Here is a 15673-nt window from a genome sequence, read left to right as displayed (position 1 = left end):
TCTATATGTTATAGTCTCTCTTAAGGTTAAAATCCACACAGTTTTTTTTTATAATTAAAAATAATTAGATAATAATTTACTCAAATTTATTAAATTATTTAATAATTTATAAATATTAAATTTACATAATAACAATTGTATATCAATTTTTATCCTTCAAAAAACATTGCAAAATTATAACCTGATGAATTTGTTGGGTAAAAACAAAATGCAACAATTGGCCAACGAAAAAGATATTTTAAAATTTAGAAGCTGCATATCTAAAATCTAAAAACTATATTTTCCAAATTTTTGTTTCTCCATCAATTATTTTTATCGTTTAACTAAATTTAATTCTAACGTATGCGTTTATACTTTGAATTTAATTTTGATGCGATAAAATATAAAATAATTTTACACATATATTCAATTACATAATGTTATTATATTTTATATTGACCATATAAATAATTATAAAAAAATATAATTACATATTGTGTAAATTACATTACGAATATATTAAAATTAAATTCGTATACTTTATATAACATTTTAAATAATAAATTTAAAAATTAATTATTTTTACTGATATAATAATACTAATTAATTATTTGTGTAAAATTTTTTTACGCAACCTACGAAAAGTCAATTTTAATTGCTTGTCAAAAATATATTTAAAGTAAGAATATTTTTTTTCTTGAAGCAATGCAAGAACTTATTTCATCATCGGTTCATCTGAAATTACAGTAATGATAACATAAACAACATTTTCTTCGTATGCATGAGATAGATGGATCATATTACACACATCCATCAAATTATTAATAAATGGTTGAGATTTTTAATCTGCAACAAGCTCGATCTTGATGCCTCTAATATGAACTTTACCCTTCCCATACCTTGGAACCAACGTAACCATAATCTTATCATCATCTTCTACTTCCAAATCTTCCAACAAATCCGTCAACCCTAACCTCAAAACAGTTTTGATCTTCTTGTTCTTGTGCTTGTGAGAGTGAGGCACACTCACAAAGCTTCCAGCAAACTCCGTATTGTTGGGGCCCACAACCTTGTCATCTTCATCGTTGATAAACACGTCAAACTTCACCGCCACACTCCGATCAAACTCGATCCCTTCGATCACCAGAACTTCCTCTTCCTCCTCCTTCTCCTTCTTGCTCCTTGACTTCTTCGGCCGCTTCACCATAGTACTCACAACAGAATCCAAAACCAACGGAAACTCGGCATTTCTCGAAGTCTCTGCAGCCAAAGCCGCGCCAACACCAAAACGTTGTGCCACCTTTTTCGCCTTAAGCCCACGCCGTGGCATGGGCTTAGCATTCAGCCAAGGGATGTCTACGTCTTGGTAGACATACCCAAGGCTTTTAGAGTCAAGACAATCCTTGACTCTAACACGGACAAGGTTTTTGTTCTCGTCGTAGAACAAAAACCCTGACTCTAACCAATCAGGGTCAGTAAAATCCTTTCTTTTTCCTCCAAGCGATTTCCATACTGACCACATCCTGTCTACGTTGGAATGGTGGCAATAAAATATAGGATCTCTCGCAGCTGAATAGAATGTCCCCATGTCCTCGCCGTTAGGCTGGTTGATATCTCCTGTCCACAAATGGACAGGACCATGGGGAACATTCTCCAACGATCCCAAACCAGGATCAGGATTGTCGCCGGCACGGTAAGGGTTTCCAAGGAAGAGTCTAGAAGTCTTTCCATTGGAAACAACTTGCCTATACATTATGGAGAGGTTGGAGGAAACTTGGCCGTTGGAATTAGGGTCCTCCATATTGAAATCTAGGTCAACTAGAGTTGGTGGTTGATGAGTAGGGTTTCTAAGCTTGTCATAGAGAGAAGATTTGGCGTCAGTATAAATGGAAGGTAGTTGCATGCCACGTGGAGCATCCCAGTTCCAAAAGGGTAGGGCAAAGGTAGGATCATCGATCAAGCTTGCCAAGATTCTCTCATGGAAGTAAAGGTACCAACGGTGAAAAGGAAAGAAGAGCCATGAGTTGTGGACTTGGAGATCAAGATCCGGGAACCCTACTTGGTGATATGCACCATCACAATAAGCACAATGGATGTTGGCTTGTTGGGTGAAATTTCTTGGATCATCGGACGGTAGGGATTTCATAAGGTCAACGGCTTTTTTGTACTTTGCCAAATACTCATCGTTGACCAAATGTGCTGCTGGTCTTACCTTTAAGGGTGGGTTTGAAGGAAGCTTGTAATCTATGATCTTTGTGTTAATTGGAGGGCAACAATTGGTGGGTTTTGCACCATTGGGCAGGTCAGGTGCACCGCACGTGCTTAGGTCTGGTGGGGATATAGGAGCAGCATAGGCAAAAGGGTTGTTGTTAGCACTTAGGGTATAAGCACCACAAAGCCCTCCTAACCCTATTAGAACATTTCTTCTAGGTGTTTCTGACGATGATGATTCATTCTTGGTGTTTTGGTTATTAGTACTACTACTATTGCATGCAATTCTATTAGGAACTTGTTGGTGTTTTGGATTATTTCTAGTAGAGACATTATTGATGGTGGATACGAAGGAGAAGGGTGAAGAGATAGTAAATGCCATGTTTAATTTCTTAATGTATGTATGTATGTGTGTGTGTTTCTAATTAGAGTCTTCTCATTCCTTTTATAACTAGAGCTTGCATTGCATTGTGTGAGGAAATTTCTAAACTAGTTTGCGTGTGGTTCGAAGTTTCCATAATGCAATTCTAAATTGAACACTCACATAAGTATAACTAAGTTTGTATATAGTTGAAACTTGATTTTAGTTAATATGAATAATGCACGTTATTTGATATGTATTTTTATTAATATTTATATATATCTGAAGTCAATATATATCTGTATTATGAAGATCTTTCGGCCATTCAATTCCACGTACGTAACAATATATATATATATTGCACATGTTCTATGTAATTTTCTTTTATGATATATGGGAAATTACATTGACTAATCCCTTGGGATAAAAGTATAAAACCAAAATTTCAACTCCACATACATTTTTTCTTGTCAATCTTTCAACCACATTTTTGTACTAATAACACGCCATAATTTCTTTGCAATAAAAAGTCTATGCGTGATATATGCTATCTTTGACAGAACTGATCAAATTATTTGCAATTAATAACTGCTTTATTATTTAAGATTATTCAAATTAGTATGCATTCAACGTTAACATCATGATGATCACTATACTAAAGCATGCAATTTAATGCGTAATTAACATGACTTTAAATCTATGACGATGAAAATCGAGTTTAATTGGTTAAGGATTCAAAGTTGCAAATGCAGTAACATGATGAATAAGACATCATACCAAAAGATACTGAAAAAAAAAAGTGCCACTCTCAAACTTCCTATATACTCTAATAGGTAACTGAATACACTTTATGCAAGGATGTCATATGATTTAATTAATTTTTTTATAATTAGTATTAGAGAATAGTTCAGTTAAATTTCATCTTTATTTGTATTTTTCTTGTGTATAAATTTAACTCTTTGGTTAAATTACACAGTTATTTCTTACACTTTCAGTAAAATTACAAATTGATCTCTACACTTTAAAAGTTTATAATTGAATTCCTAAAGATAATTAAAATTTACAATTTAGTCCCCATCGTTCAAAAAATATTTGATTTAATAAAATATTTTCAACATATTCTCTATTTTAACAGAATATTCTCAACATATTTTAAAAATATTATGTTAAATCAATAATTTTTGATTGGCGGGGACTAAATTACAAATTTTAATTTTCTTTAAAAACCCAATTATAAACTTTTAAAGTGTAAAGACCAATTTACAATTTCACTAAAAATATAAGTGTAATTTAACCTAACTCTTTTTTCTTCTTTCGTTTTTTTTTCCGTATTATCTATGAAAACTTAGTCCACCATATTAATTCCTGAAACGTATAATTCATTACCTATATGTCTATAACGAAAATTGGGTTGAATTGAGTAACTAGATTGGTCCCTCATCTTGGTTTTTAATTTTACACTTATTTTCAATTTATCTTATAACAAATTAAATACATAAACGATTATAAGTTTATAAACCGGTTCATTTTTGTTTAAAAAATTTGATGAGTTAAATCTCAATTTGGCCCCTGAAATTTAGTCCGATATTCAGAATGATTCCTACAATTTCGTTGGCCTCAATTACAACCCTCAAATTTATAATTGTGGCTCTGGCTTGCCTCTGCGATCATCTTCATCAGCAGAATGCTGATCTAATGTAATTACATGATATGGTGGACACTACTTAAATGACGGCGCATTGGTTTCGCTCCCAAACCCTTTGAAAACCACGTCGTTTCAATTTTTTGTGGGTTAAAACTCTCTTTTTTTCCACTAGGACGATCATAAGTTGCAAAACATCAAGAAAACCCTTACACTACGTGGTTTTCAAAGGGTTTAGGCACGAAACCAATGCGCCGTCATTTAAGTAGTGTCCCCCATTTTATGCAATTGCGCTAGATCAGTATTTCGGTGACGGAGATGATCGCAGGGGTAAGTTGAAGCTATAATTGCAAATTTGAGGGTTCTAATTGAGGCCAACAAAATTGTAGAGATCATTCTGAACATCAGGCCAAATTTCAGAGGTCAAATTGAGATTTAACTCAAAATTTGATTCACCAATTATACTATGCTCTCGTTCTCTACTTTCTCATAAACAAAATAAGAAATATTAATACACCAACACTTTAGAAAAAAATAAAAAATCGACTACTATTAATTTAAATACAAGATAAACACACATAAAAAATGGTTAAAATTTAAAATTTAAAGTTTAGATTTAAAATTTATCATTTTTTCTATCAAAATTAAATTAAGGGTATTCACATATGGACTAGTTCGTACCCAAACATATTTTTTGAATTTAAATTTATTATTTTTATTCATATAATTTTTGGATTGAGTTTCAATCGGATAGATTTACATTAATTTAAAAGGTAATATTTTATAATTAAAATATATATTTTATGTTAAAATTAATAATAAAATATTGTATTATATAATTTAATTAATATTTTTTATTAATTTATTATATATAATTTACAGTATTACATACGCTAATTATATATTAAATCAATCTAATTTAACTCAATTTATTTTGGATTAATTTAAAATAAAAAAGTTCAGATAAAATATCTTAATCGAGTCTAGATCTAACCAAAGTGTCATAACCCACAATTTAAAAAAAGAAATATTAAAAAATTATTAAAATTTATTATTTTTAATTATTAATTAATTATTAATATTTAAAAATATAAGATAAAATATATTTATATATTTTTTTATTTTTCACGGTATTTTCTAGTCCGACAGGCCAATAGATTGCTGCATGTACAAAACGAAATTTAAACCCTACACTTAGTTAAACGGACTAGTAAACCAACCATTAGACTAATCTAACTTGATTATATATTATTAAATTTATTAACCCTAAGCGGACATGCATGTAAATGAATAATCTAATAAAGTCTAAACAGTTCCTTTAAAAAAAAAAAAAAAGTCTAAACAGATGTGATCATAGTGTGTGGCCAGAAAAAAAAAAAATAACCAGAAAAGTTTGACAAGCAACTTTTTATGCGTTGAGACCTCACTTATGTTTTGGCGAGGAATTAAGGTTGCTTGTCGGCTTCAACTTTCTCTTTCTCTACTTTGATTTGCTCCTCTCTAAAGTCTAAACTCGTTTCCAGGCCATTGCTAGCTAGCACTACACAAGTTACTATATTACTAGTATTTTGTCCGTAATAATAATGCTATATAGAAATATAAATATTTAAAATTGTATTAATTTTATCCTGATATTATAGAGGTAAAAAATTTATAAAATCAAATTATTTTTATAAAAAAATTTAAGGGATGAATATTCTCATCAACTAAAAAGATAAATATTTTTGTAGATTAAATAATAAAATTTTTAGTTATTATTTTTATGTGAAAGATTTTAATCTTTTATTAATAATTAATTTTAATATTTATTATTTAAAATTTAAACAAATTTAATATATATATATATATTTATATTTAATTAGGTATTAAGTCTATTATACAAATAAAAATACAACAACAACAACAACAACAAAGTATTGTCCCACTAAGTGGGGTCGGCTACATGAATCAAACGACACCATTGTGCTCTGTCATGTATCATGTCTATAGAGAGACCGTTTACATGTAGATCTCGTTTGACCATCTCATGGATGGTCTTCTTAGGTTTTCCTCTGTATTTCGCCATTTGTCCATCTTCCATCTCATTCACCCTCCTGACTGAATGTTCTATTGATCTTCTTCTCACATGTCTAAACCACCTGAGACGCGATTTAACCATCTTTTCCACAATGGGTGCTACTCCAACTCTCTCCCTTATATCTTCATTCATTATTTTATCTAATCGCGTATGACCACTCATCCATCTCAACATCTTCATCTCTGCCACACTCAACTTATGTTTGTGCTCCCCTTTAGCCACCCAACACTCTGTACCATACAGCATAGCTGGTCTTATAGCGGTGCGATAGAATTTACCTTTAAGTTTTAAAGGCACTTTTTTGTCGCATATAAAACCAGATGCACTCCGCCATTTTGACCAACCTGCTTGGATCCTATGATTTACATCCTGTTCAATCTCTCCATTATCCTGTATGATGCACCCAAGATACTTAAAACTTTTAACTTTTCCTATGATGTTTTCTCTAATATTCACCTCTATATTGGGATTTTTCCTTCTCAAACTGAACTTACATTCCATATATTCCGTCTTGCTACGGCTTATGCGCAGACCATACACTTCTAAGGCTTCTCTCCATAACTCCAACTTCTTATTTAGGTCTTCCGTTGACTCTCCCATAAGGACGATATCATCGGCAAAAAGCATGCACCATGGCACAGGCTCTTGGATGTGCTCTGTGAGTACTTCCAAGACTAATGTGAAAAGGTATGGACTTAAGGATGATCCCTGGTGTAATCCTATACCAATAGGGAATTCCTCCGTCACATCACCTTGAGTCTTCACACTAGTTGTGGCCCATCATACATATCTTTAATTGCCCAAATATATGCGATTTTTACTCTCCTCTTTTTTAAAACCTTCCATAAGATCTCCCTTGGTACCCTATCATACGCTTTTTCCAAATCAATAAACATCATATGTAGATCCCTTTTATTACTATGATACATCTCCATCATCCTTCTTAATAGGTATATTGCTTCAGTGGTAGATCTTCTTGGCATAAATCCAAATTGGTTATCTGTTACTTGTGTCTCTTTTCTCAACCTCCGTTCTATCACCCTTTTCCATAACTTCATAGTATGACTTATAAGTTTAATCCCTCTATAGTTTCCGCAACTTTGTATATCCCCCTTATTCTTGTAGATAGGTATAAAGGTGCTCTTTCTCCACTCATCAGGCATCTTCTTTGACCTTAAAATCTCATTAAAAAGTTTGGTTAACTAGTTGATGCCTTTTTCTCCAAGACCCTTCCAAACCTCAATCGGGATATTATCAGGTTTTACTGCCCTGTCATTTTTCATCTGCTTTAGAGCCTCTTTTATCTCGAAGTCTCGAATCCTTCGATAGTAGTCAAAGTTTTGATCTTCTTCCCTTGTGCATAATCGACCAAGACTCGAAAGAGTCTTCCGTCCCTCATTAAATAACTCGTAGAAGTAGCTCTTCCACCTTTCATTAATCTTCTCCTCTTGAGCCAACACCTCTCCATCCTTATCCTTTATGCACTTAACCTGATTCAAATCTCTCGTTCTTCTTTTCTGACTCTTTGCGATTCTATATATACCCTTTTTCCTTCTTTCGTGCCCAAAGACTGGTAGAGACCCTCATATGCTCTTGTTTTTGCTTCACTTACAGCCACTTTTGTCTCTTTCTTAGCCGCCTTATATTTTTTCCAGTTATCTGCATTGCGGCATAAAGACCACTATTTAAAGCATTCCCTTTTTATCTTTATCTTTTCTTGTATACTCGCAATCCACCACCAGGACTCCTTGTCCCTTGGTCCTATTCCTTTAGATTCACCAAAACTTTCTTTTACTATTCTTCTAATAACTTCCGCCATCTCCCTCCACATCTCTTTCGCACTTCCATTCTCATCCCACTTTGCCTCTTCTCCTACCCATCTTAGGAAGCTTCTTTGTTCCTCACATTTCATCTGCCACCACCTCGTCCTTGGGTTCTTCGTATGATGTCTTTTCCTCAACTTTTGCTCAACGCGAAAATCTATGACGAGCACCCTATGTTGTGTTGTCAAACTCTCTTTCGGGATAATTTTACAGTTAATGCAAAATTTCCGGTCGACTCTCCCTCAACAAGAAGAAGTCAATTTGAGAGCTTTTCATGCCACTCTTATAGGTTATAAGATGTTCGTCTCTCTTTTTAAAACATGTATTTGCGATGAGAAGATCAAAGGTTGAGGAAAAGTCCAAAATAGTTTTACCCTCGGCATTGATCACCCCGAAACCATGGCCTCTGTGAATACTCTCATATCCAGTCAATTCTCTCCCAACATGGCCATTTAAATCTCCTCCTAAGAAAATCTTATCTCCCAAAGGTATGCCTTGAACCAAACTCTCTAAATCCTCCCAAAACCTTATCTTGTGTTGTTCGTCCGAACCCACTTGCGGTGCATAGGCGCTAATCACATGGAAAGCACATCCCTCTACCACAAGTTTGATAGAGATGATCCGATCTCCCACCCTCTTGACATCCACTACGTCCTTCTTCCACTGCTTATCCACAATTATTCCAACCACATTCCTATTCTTCACCTTTCATGTATACCAAAGTTTGAAACCAGAAGTATCCAACTCCCTAGCCTTTGCACCAACCCATTTCGTTTCTTGTAGGCATATAATGTTAATCTTTCTCCTTGTCATGGTGTCCACCACCTCCATGGACTTTCCTGTTAGAGTGCCTATGTTCCATGTCCCAAATCTCAACCTTCTGTCACTTCGACCTTTACCTTTTAGGCTTTTACTTTGTGAACTAACTTATTTACCCTCGTCCATTCACAAAAACGCGAGAACTCTTGCTCATTTAACACTACATCCGGGCACCGATGTAGCAGCTCTTGCTTTGACACCATATTCGAGCCATACAGCGCGTTACTTCCGGGCAACGACCTAGCTTTAACGCAATAATGTCTTTGATTCATGTCATGGGGGTTCGGCTATATTTTTATGTTGGTTGCTGAAGACCTAACACAACCCTCCTCCTTTATCCGGGTTTGGGACCGGCTATATACCGCAAGTGTAACATAGGCGGAGTTTATACAAATAAAAATAATTAATTTTTATATTTATTAGTTAAAAATAATATTTTTCTCTCTTTTATATAAAAATATAATAAGATATTAGTATAAAAAATTTATGTTGATAGTTATAAAATCAACTTAAAGTTAATTTTTTAAACAATTGAATCTTGATTTTAATTATTAATCGTAATATTAGTATTCTGTCTAAATTATATGTAATAAATATTTGAAAAAAATATAATTATAAATTAAAAAGATAAACAGTAAAAATTTAAAAATAAATAAAAAACTAAAAAAAATATGTATATAATAATATATTTTTTATGTGAATAATATTATATAGAAATTTAATTATATTTAATTATAAATTTAATGTATTTTTATAATTTTATGAATTTATTTAAATTATATTATTTTATTAATTTTATTTTTTTGTGGAATAGATCAGAAAGATAGAGAGAGATAGAGAATGAGAAAAAAAAGAGACAGAGAGATAAAGAAAAAGACAAAAAATTTATTAATTTTGAAAAAAAATTATTTTAATTATAAAAATATCTCGTAACACAGTTTAGTTTATCAAATTAGTAATATAAATATAAATATAAATTATAAGTTATGTATAAAATAAAAAGAACAAAAAAAATTAGAGAAGGAGAGAGGTAGAAAAGATGATGAAAAATTTTTTATTAATTTTTTAAAAAATATTTCATCTCAATTTTAACAAAAAGTGTTATAAGATATATTTTTATTATTAAATCAGTAATATAATATAATTATATTATTTTAATATTTTAATTTTCAATTTTAATTTAATTACAATAAAAATATTATATTATATTATATATTTTAATTGTTAATTTTATAATTAATTATAAATAATAATATATAAAAAATAAAATAAATAAAAAAATAAAAAAATAATTCTTTAAGTAAAAAGTAATTTTAATTATAATAAAAAATAATATATAATATATTTTAATTATAAAATTAATAATATATCATTCGTTAATAATGCATCATAATAATCAAGAAAATTGAAACGAATATTTGTTGTGTTTCTGTAAGTTCAGTTGTGACGAAATGATGATGTTATACATATGAAGGAACACATACCATTCAATATCAATTAAAAGTCAATACCATCGATCACATACTTATTCAAGGGGCTTTCCTTTTTTTCAAGAGCTATTTGAAATAAAAGAATAATTGACTTTTGATGCACGTAAAATGTTTTTAAAAAATATCATAATAGATAATGAATTATTCCTAAAATCTGAAATCAAGAGTTTTTATTAGAAAACAACATATTAACTAATATTACGTTTAATTAATAAAATGACGGATAATGTCTATTAATTTACTAGTAGTAGTACATAGATATAATTAATTTGTTGACACAAAATTGAATAGAGATCATTTATATTTTGAGATAAAATAAATAAATCAACCCTGCTATCAGAATATTTATTAGGTTGACTAATCTTAGACGAGAATAAATTATGCTACTAAATTTAAGTCTTTTAGCTTGAAAGCTTAAATTTAAAATGTACAGATGGTCTTTTTTTGAATTTTAATATTTATTTAATCAGACTAATGAATTAATTACTAAATCAATTCAATTTGATTATATATAAATGGTGTTTAATAACATACTTTGAATTCTTCTATGTTTAACAGAAAAGTAAAACAATACGACATTAGGGTTTTTCTTTTTGCTCATGATGGAAGTTGAAAAGTACCATCAGTAAACAATCGAGAAGTTCCGTTTTTATGATAAACAAATAAAAGATAACAAAACGACAAAGATTGAAACGGAATAAAAAAAATATATTGAAATTGAATAAAAATAAAAATGATAGATTAAAATTGAGTACAAAAATTAACTTTTTTTTTATTTAATTTTTTGATGTAATAAGAAAGGGACTTCTCAACCTAATTTATCAATGCCATAATTTAGAAGAGGATTGCTACACATACAAGTTTTTTTGGGTTACAAGTCTTATAAGTTGGCACAAGTCCAACAAAATACACGCATTACACTCCCACATTTAAGAATAAATAAACGCACGTTATTCAACCACTTCCTGTTTTCAAAGCGCATTACTCACCATGCATTATGAACGACTCTTCTTCTTCCTCCATGAAAATGAGTTTCTTGCCAAATTTGAAGATAATGGAACTTCAGAAATACACCCAAACGATTACAGAAATACACTCAAACGATTACAGAAATACACCCAAACGGTTACAGGAATTTACCCAAACGATTATAGAAATACACCCAAAGGATTTCAGAAATACACCCAAAGGATTACAAAAACTACACCCAATGGATTTAAGAAATACACTCAAAATTCGTTGAAGCACACCTTATGCATAATTCATAACTCTCTCTTTCTCCTCCTCATCTGCTGCTTCTTCTTCTTTAAAAACGATTTCAGAGTTTGATGTCAAAAAACAATGGAAATCGAGAATAATGAAAAAAGAAAATAGAGAAAAAAGTACGTAAATGAAGAAGGAGAAAGAGAATGCAAAGAAACGAAAGATGAGAAGAAGAAGGTGCAATGAAAACATGCAGTAATAGTTGAAGAAGGAGAAAGAGAAGGCAAAAAAAGAAAGAAAAGAAGAAGAAGAAGAAGAAGAAGAGGAAGAAGAACGTGCAGCAAGAAGAAGAAGAATGTGTAGTGAAAACGTGCAGTAATGGTTGAAGAAGGAGAAAGAGAATGCAAGAAACGAAAGAAAAGAAGAAGAAGAACAGGAAGAGGAAGAAGAACGTGCGCAAGAAGAAGAAGAATGTGTACTTGTAAAGACTTGTATAAAAAAATGCTTGTATGTGGAGAATTTCTCAATTTAGAAATTAAATCGAAGGACTTCTCAATCTTCTACGCAATTTTTCAATACAATAAAAAAGGGATTCCTTAACCTCAATTGTCCACACTAGGGACGGATCCACTTCTTAGGGTGTGGGGGCAAGCGCCCCCACTACAATTTGAAATTTTATTAAGTAGTATATAATAATAATATTTATTTACCCCACTAAATTATTAAATTTGATCCCATAATAATTTTTTATTCAACTTTCGACACTTGATAGCCAATTTGAAAACATCATATTAGATGTCCATTATAATGATAAATTTTTATATTTAAATAAGATTAATGTTCTTTTTTAGAAATCGACTCGAAAGAATATTATCTATCCATTCGTGTTTCTATTTTTAAAATTAGCTTTAGTTTTTTCCATAATAACTACACTAATTGAATAAACTTTTTCAACTATAAATATCATCAAGAGCTAATGGTATGAAAGTTGAGTTTTAAATAATTGTTTAACATATATACAAAAAAAAGACATTTTAATTATATTCCCAAGGTTTTAAAATATAAAATATAAAAAATTAAATTTTAAATTATATGTTATTATTTAAATTACTATTTTAGTATTTTAATTTGTAATTAGATATTTTGAAATCTAATCATATTTTACAATAACAAAATATAATTATATCAACAATTATGCTATGTATACATAAAATAATCACTTGTACAGAATAAATCTTAAAATACAAATTTTAAAACACAAAATATACATTAAAAATAAGTTAAATGATATTTGTATTTATACACAAATTTATAGTAGATAATTTGATAGCTAATTTTTTTATGTTAACGTAATATTTTTATTATAAAAATTATTATTATACTATATATATTTTATTCTTACTATCAAAATTTTTTGGATCCGTCATTGGTCTACACCATAGTTTCATCACGAAACCAGAAAAAAAGGGGTTTTTGTTGACAAAAAAAATTGGACATTATTTGAGAAAATTTTTCGTTTTGGACATAAGTGGATGTTTTTTCATTTTTGTACAGGATAGAGCGGGTGATGATTTTTAATAAGTACTACAGTTTTGTTGCTTTGTTGGGCCTCTATCCATTTCATACTTTCCTTTGGGCCTTAATTAACCCTTGTTTCATGGGAAAGATGAAACACAATTTTTTTTTGAAAAAAAATATTCCTGAAGAAACACTTTCCTTGTAGGGTGATTAATTTATGTTTATTAAGGGTATATTAGTAACAAAAGTTTTAAAATTTTATTTACTTTTGTTGATAATATTAACATCTATTCTAAAAGTATATATTAAAATTATTATCGATAAAAGTATTGCAAATTATTACTTTAATAAATACATATTAAATATATTAAAAACTTATATTTTATGTAAATTTTTATAAGCTAGCTACCATATATGATTCGATGAATGTGCCTTTGATTGATGCATATTTCAATTTCTAAGACTAAGTGCGCCTCATTAGCTAATGGGAAAAGAATGAAGAAGCAGCATAAGTTGCCTCTAAAAATGAAATTACTACTTTGTACACTCTCATTTTTCGACCAAGCAAAATTCATTATCATTGCACTTTATTTTAGCAAAAAAACAAATATGAGTTGTCGTTAATTAAGTTGACTTAGCTTGTTTATAGTAGTTGATAGTGAAATTGTTGCGCATTGAATCAATTCAATAAGCTTGTAAGAAAACCATAGCGGGCCACCTCAAACAAACAAGTAGTATATATATCAAGGCTATTTATATTGCTTGGAATATTCCCGTACCAGTAGGGCTTCTTTTCATTCGGTGATTGAAAAGGTGAGGGGAAGATTAGCTAATTGGAAAGGAAGGCTTCTAAATAAAGCAGGGAGACTTTGCCTGATCAATTCTGTTGCAGCATCCATTCCTGTCTATCATATGCAGGTATATTTTTTTCTAAATTGGGTTTGCGATAAATTATCTTCTATGATGAGACAGTTTCTTTGGAAGTGTCAAGTTGATGGTAGAGGTCTTTCTCTTGTTAATTGGAGGACCGTGATCACTCCAAAAAAATTTGGTGGCCTGGGTGTTAGAGACCCTGCGTGTGTTAATATATCTTTACTTGGTAAATTGGTGTGGCAACTTTTTCATTGTCAGGACAAGCCTTGGGTTGCTCTATTGAGGGCAAAGTATCTGAGGAATGAGGGAGTTTTAGATGACCCTGTCCCTTGCAATGCTTCTCATGTTTGGAAGAGTATCTCAAAGGCTTTTGGTGCTCTTAAGGATGCCTTCTCTTGGTGCGTTGGGTCACTTGATCAATCTTTTTGGTTTGACAATTGGAGTATTGAGGGTCCAATTGCTCAAGATGTCCCTTTTGTACATATATCTGACTCTGATTTAACTATTAGAGACGTTTGGAAAGATGGTCAATGGAATCTCCATGATATTTTCTCTATCATTCCAGAAGATGTCAAACAGCGTTTGAATGCTTATAATCCGGATTTGAATGTTGGAGAGAGTTCGGGTTGGTCGTGGGGTGTGGCATCTTCTAGACTCTACTCAACTAGGAGTGGGTACAGTTGGCTAGCCAAAAGAAAGTTTAACAGGAATGAGCATAATAATTGGTTGTGGGTATGGCGTCTGCATATTCCTGAGAAGTATAAGTTCTTGATTTGGCTCAGTCTTCATAATGCTATTCCTACGACAGAGTTTCGTTTGGGTCGTGGTTTAGCTTTATCTAGCACCTGTCATCGGTGTCAGAATGGTTCTGAATCTATTCTTCATTGTCTTCGGGAGTGCCCTAGTGCCAAGGAGGTCTGGACCCTTTTAGGCCTGTATTCAGATAACTCGAATTTACATGATTGGCTCTACAGAGGTGCAAGGAGTGGAGATGCTTTTCTTTTCTTTTCGACCATCTGGTGGATTTGGAGAAGCAGGAATCATGACTTATTTAATATAGATGATTCATGGAGTGCTAGTAAAGTGGTGAGTTTGATTCGTAGTTCAGTAAGGGAGTTTCACACTATTTTTGCTATGCATCAATCTCTGTCTCCTCCTTCACTTTGTTTGCATTGGGTTCCACCTCCAGTTCATTCTGTTAAATTGAATTGTGATGCTAGTTGGTTTGCTCCTTCTGGCTATGCTGGTTTTGGTTGTATTATTCGCAATCCTGATGAATGTTGGTTGAAAGGTTGCACTGGAAAAGTCGAAGTGTGCAGTGTTCTTTTTGCTGAATTGTATGCAATTTGGAGAGGTTTACTTCTTGCTTGGGAGAGTGGATTTCGTGAGGTTATTTGTGAAACAGACTGTTTAGAAGCTCTTTTCTTGGTAAACCAAAGAATGCTTAGTAAGGATATTCCGGAATGGGATTTGGCAAAGCATATTCAGGAGGTTATGAATTGGAATTGGAGAGTCTCTATTCTTTTAATTCAGAGGACTGCAAATAATGTTGCAGATTGTATGGCTAAAGCAGCTGCTTCTGTCGCGGACATTCACTCGAATTGGAGCCAACCATGGAGTGAGCTTCAACATCTAATAGATTTAGATATGACCCTAGCCAATTAATTTGGTTTTGTC

General features: G+C 31.5%; 1 protein-coding gene and 1 pseudogene across 1 annotated transcript; both read right to left on the bottom strand.

The window, feature by feature from the left end:
- Window positions 1-652: 652 nt before the first annotated feature.
- LOC130956406 (polyphenol oxidase, chloroplastic-like) lies at window positions 653-2615 on the bottom strand. Its single transcript, XM_057883445.1, has one exon. It carries the CDS (start codon window positions 2570-2572, stop codon window positions 821-823), a length of 1752 nt encoding a protein of 583 aa, XP_057739428.1. The 5' UTR covers window positions 2573-2615; the 3' UTR covers window positions 653-820.
- A 3586-nt stretch (window positions 2616-6201) lies between these two features.
- LOC130956405 (uncharacterized) lies at window positions 6202-9193 on the bottom strand (annotated as a pseudogene).
- Window positions 9194-15673: the final 6480 nt, after the last annotated feature.

This window comes from Arachis stenosperma, chromosome 10, assembly GCF_014773155.1.
Source record: "Arachis stenosperma cultivar V10309 chromosome 10, arast.V10309.gnm1.PFL2, whole genome shotgun sequence".
Lineage (NCBI taxonomy): Eukaryota > Viridiplantae > Streptophyta > Magnoliopsida > Fabales > Fabaceae > Arachis > Arachis stenosperma.
The sequence above is the reverse complement of the archived record's forward strand: the minus strand, read 5'-3'. Positions and strand labels throughout refer to the sequence as shown.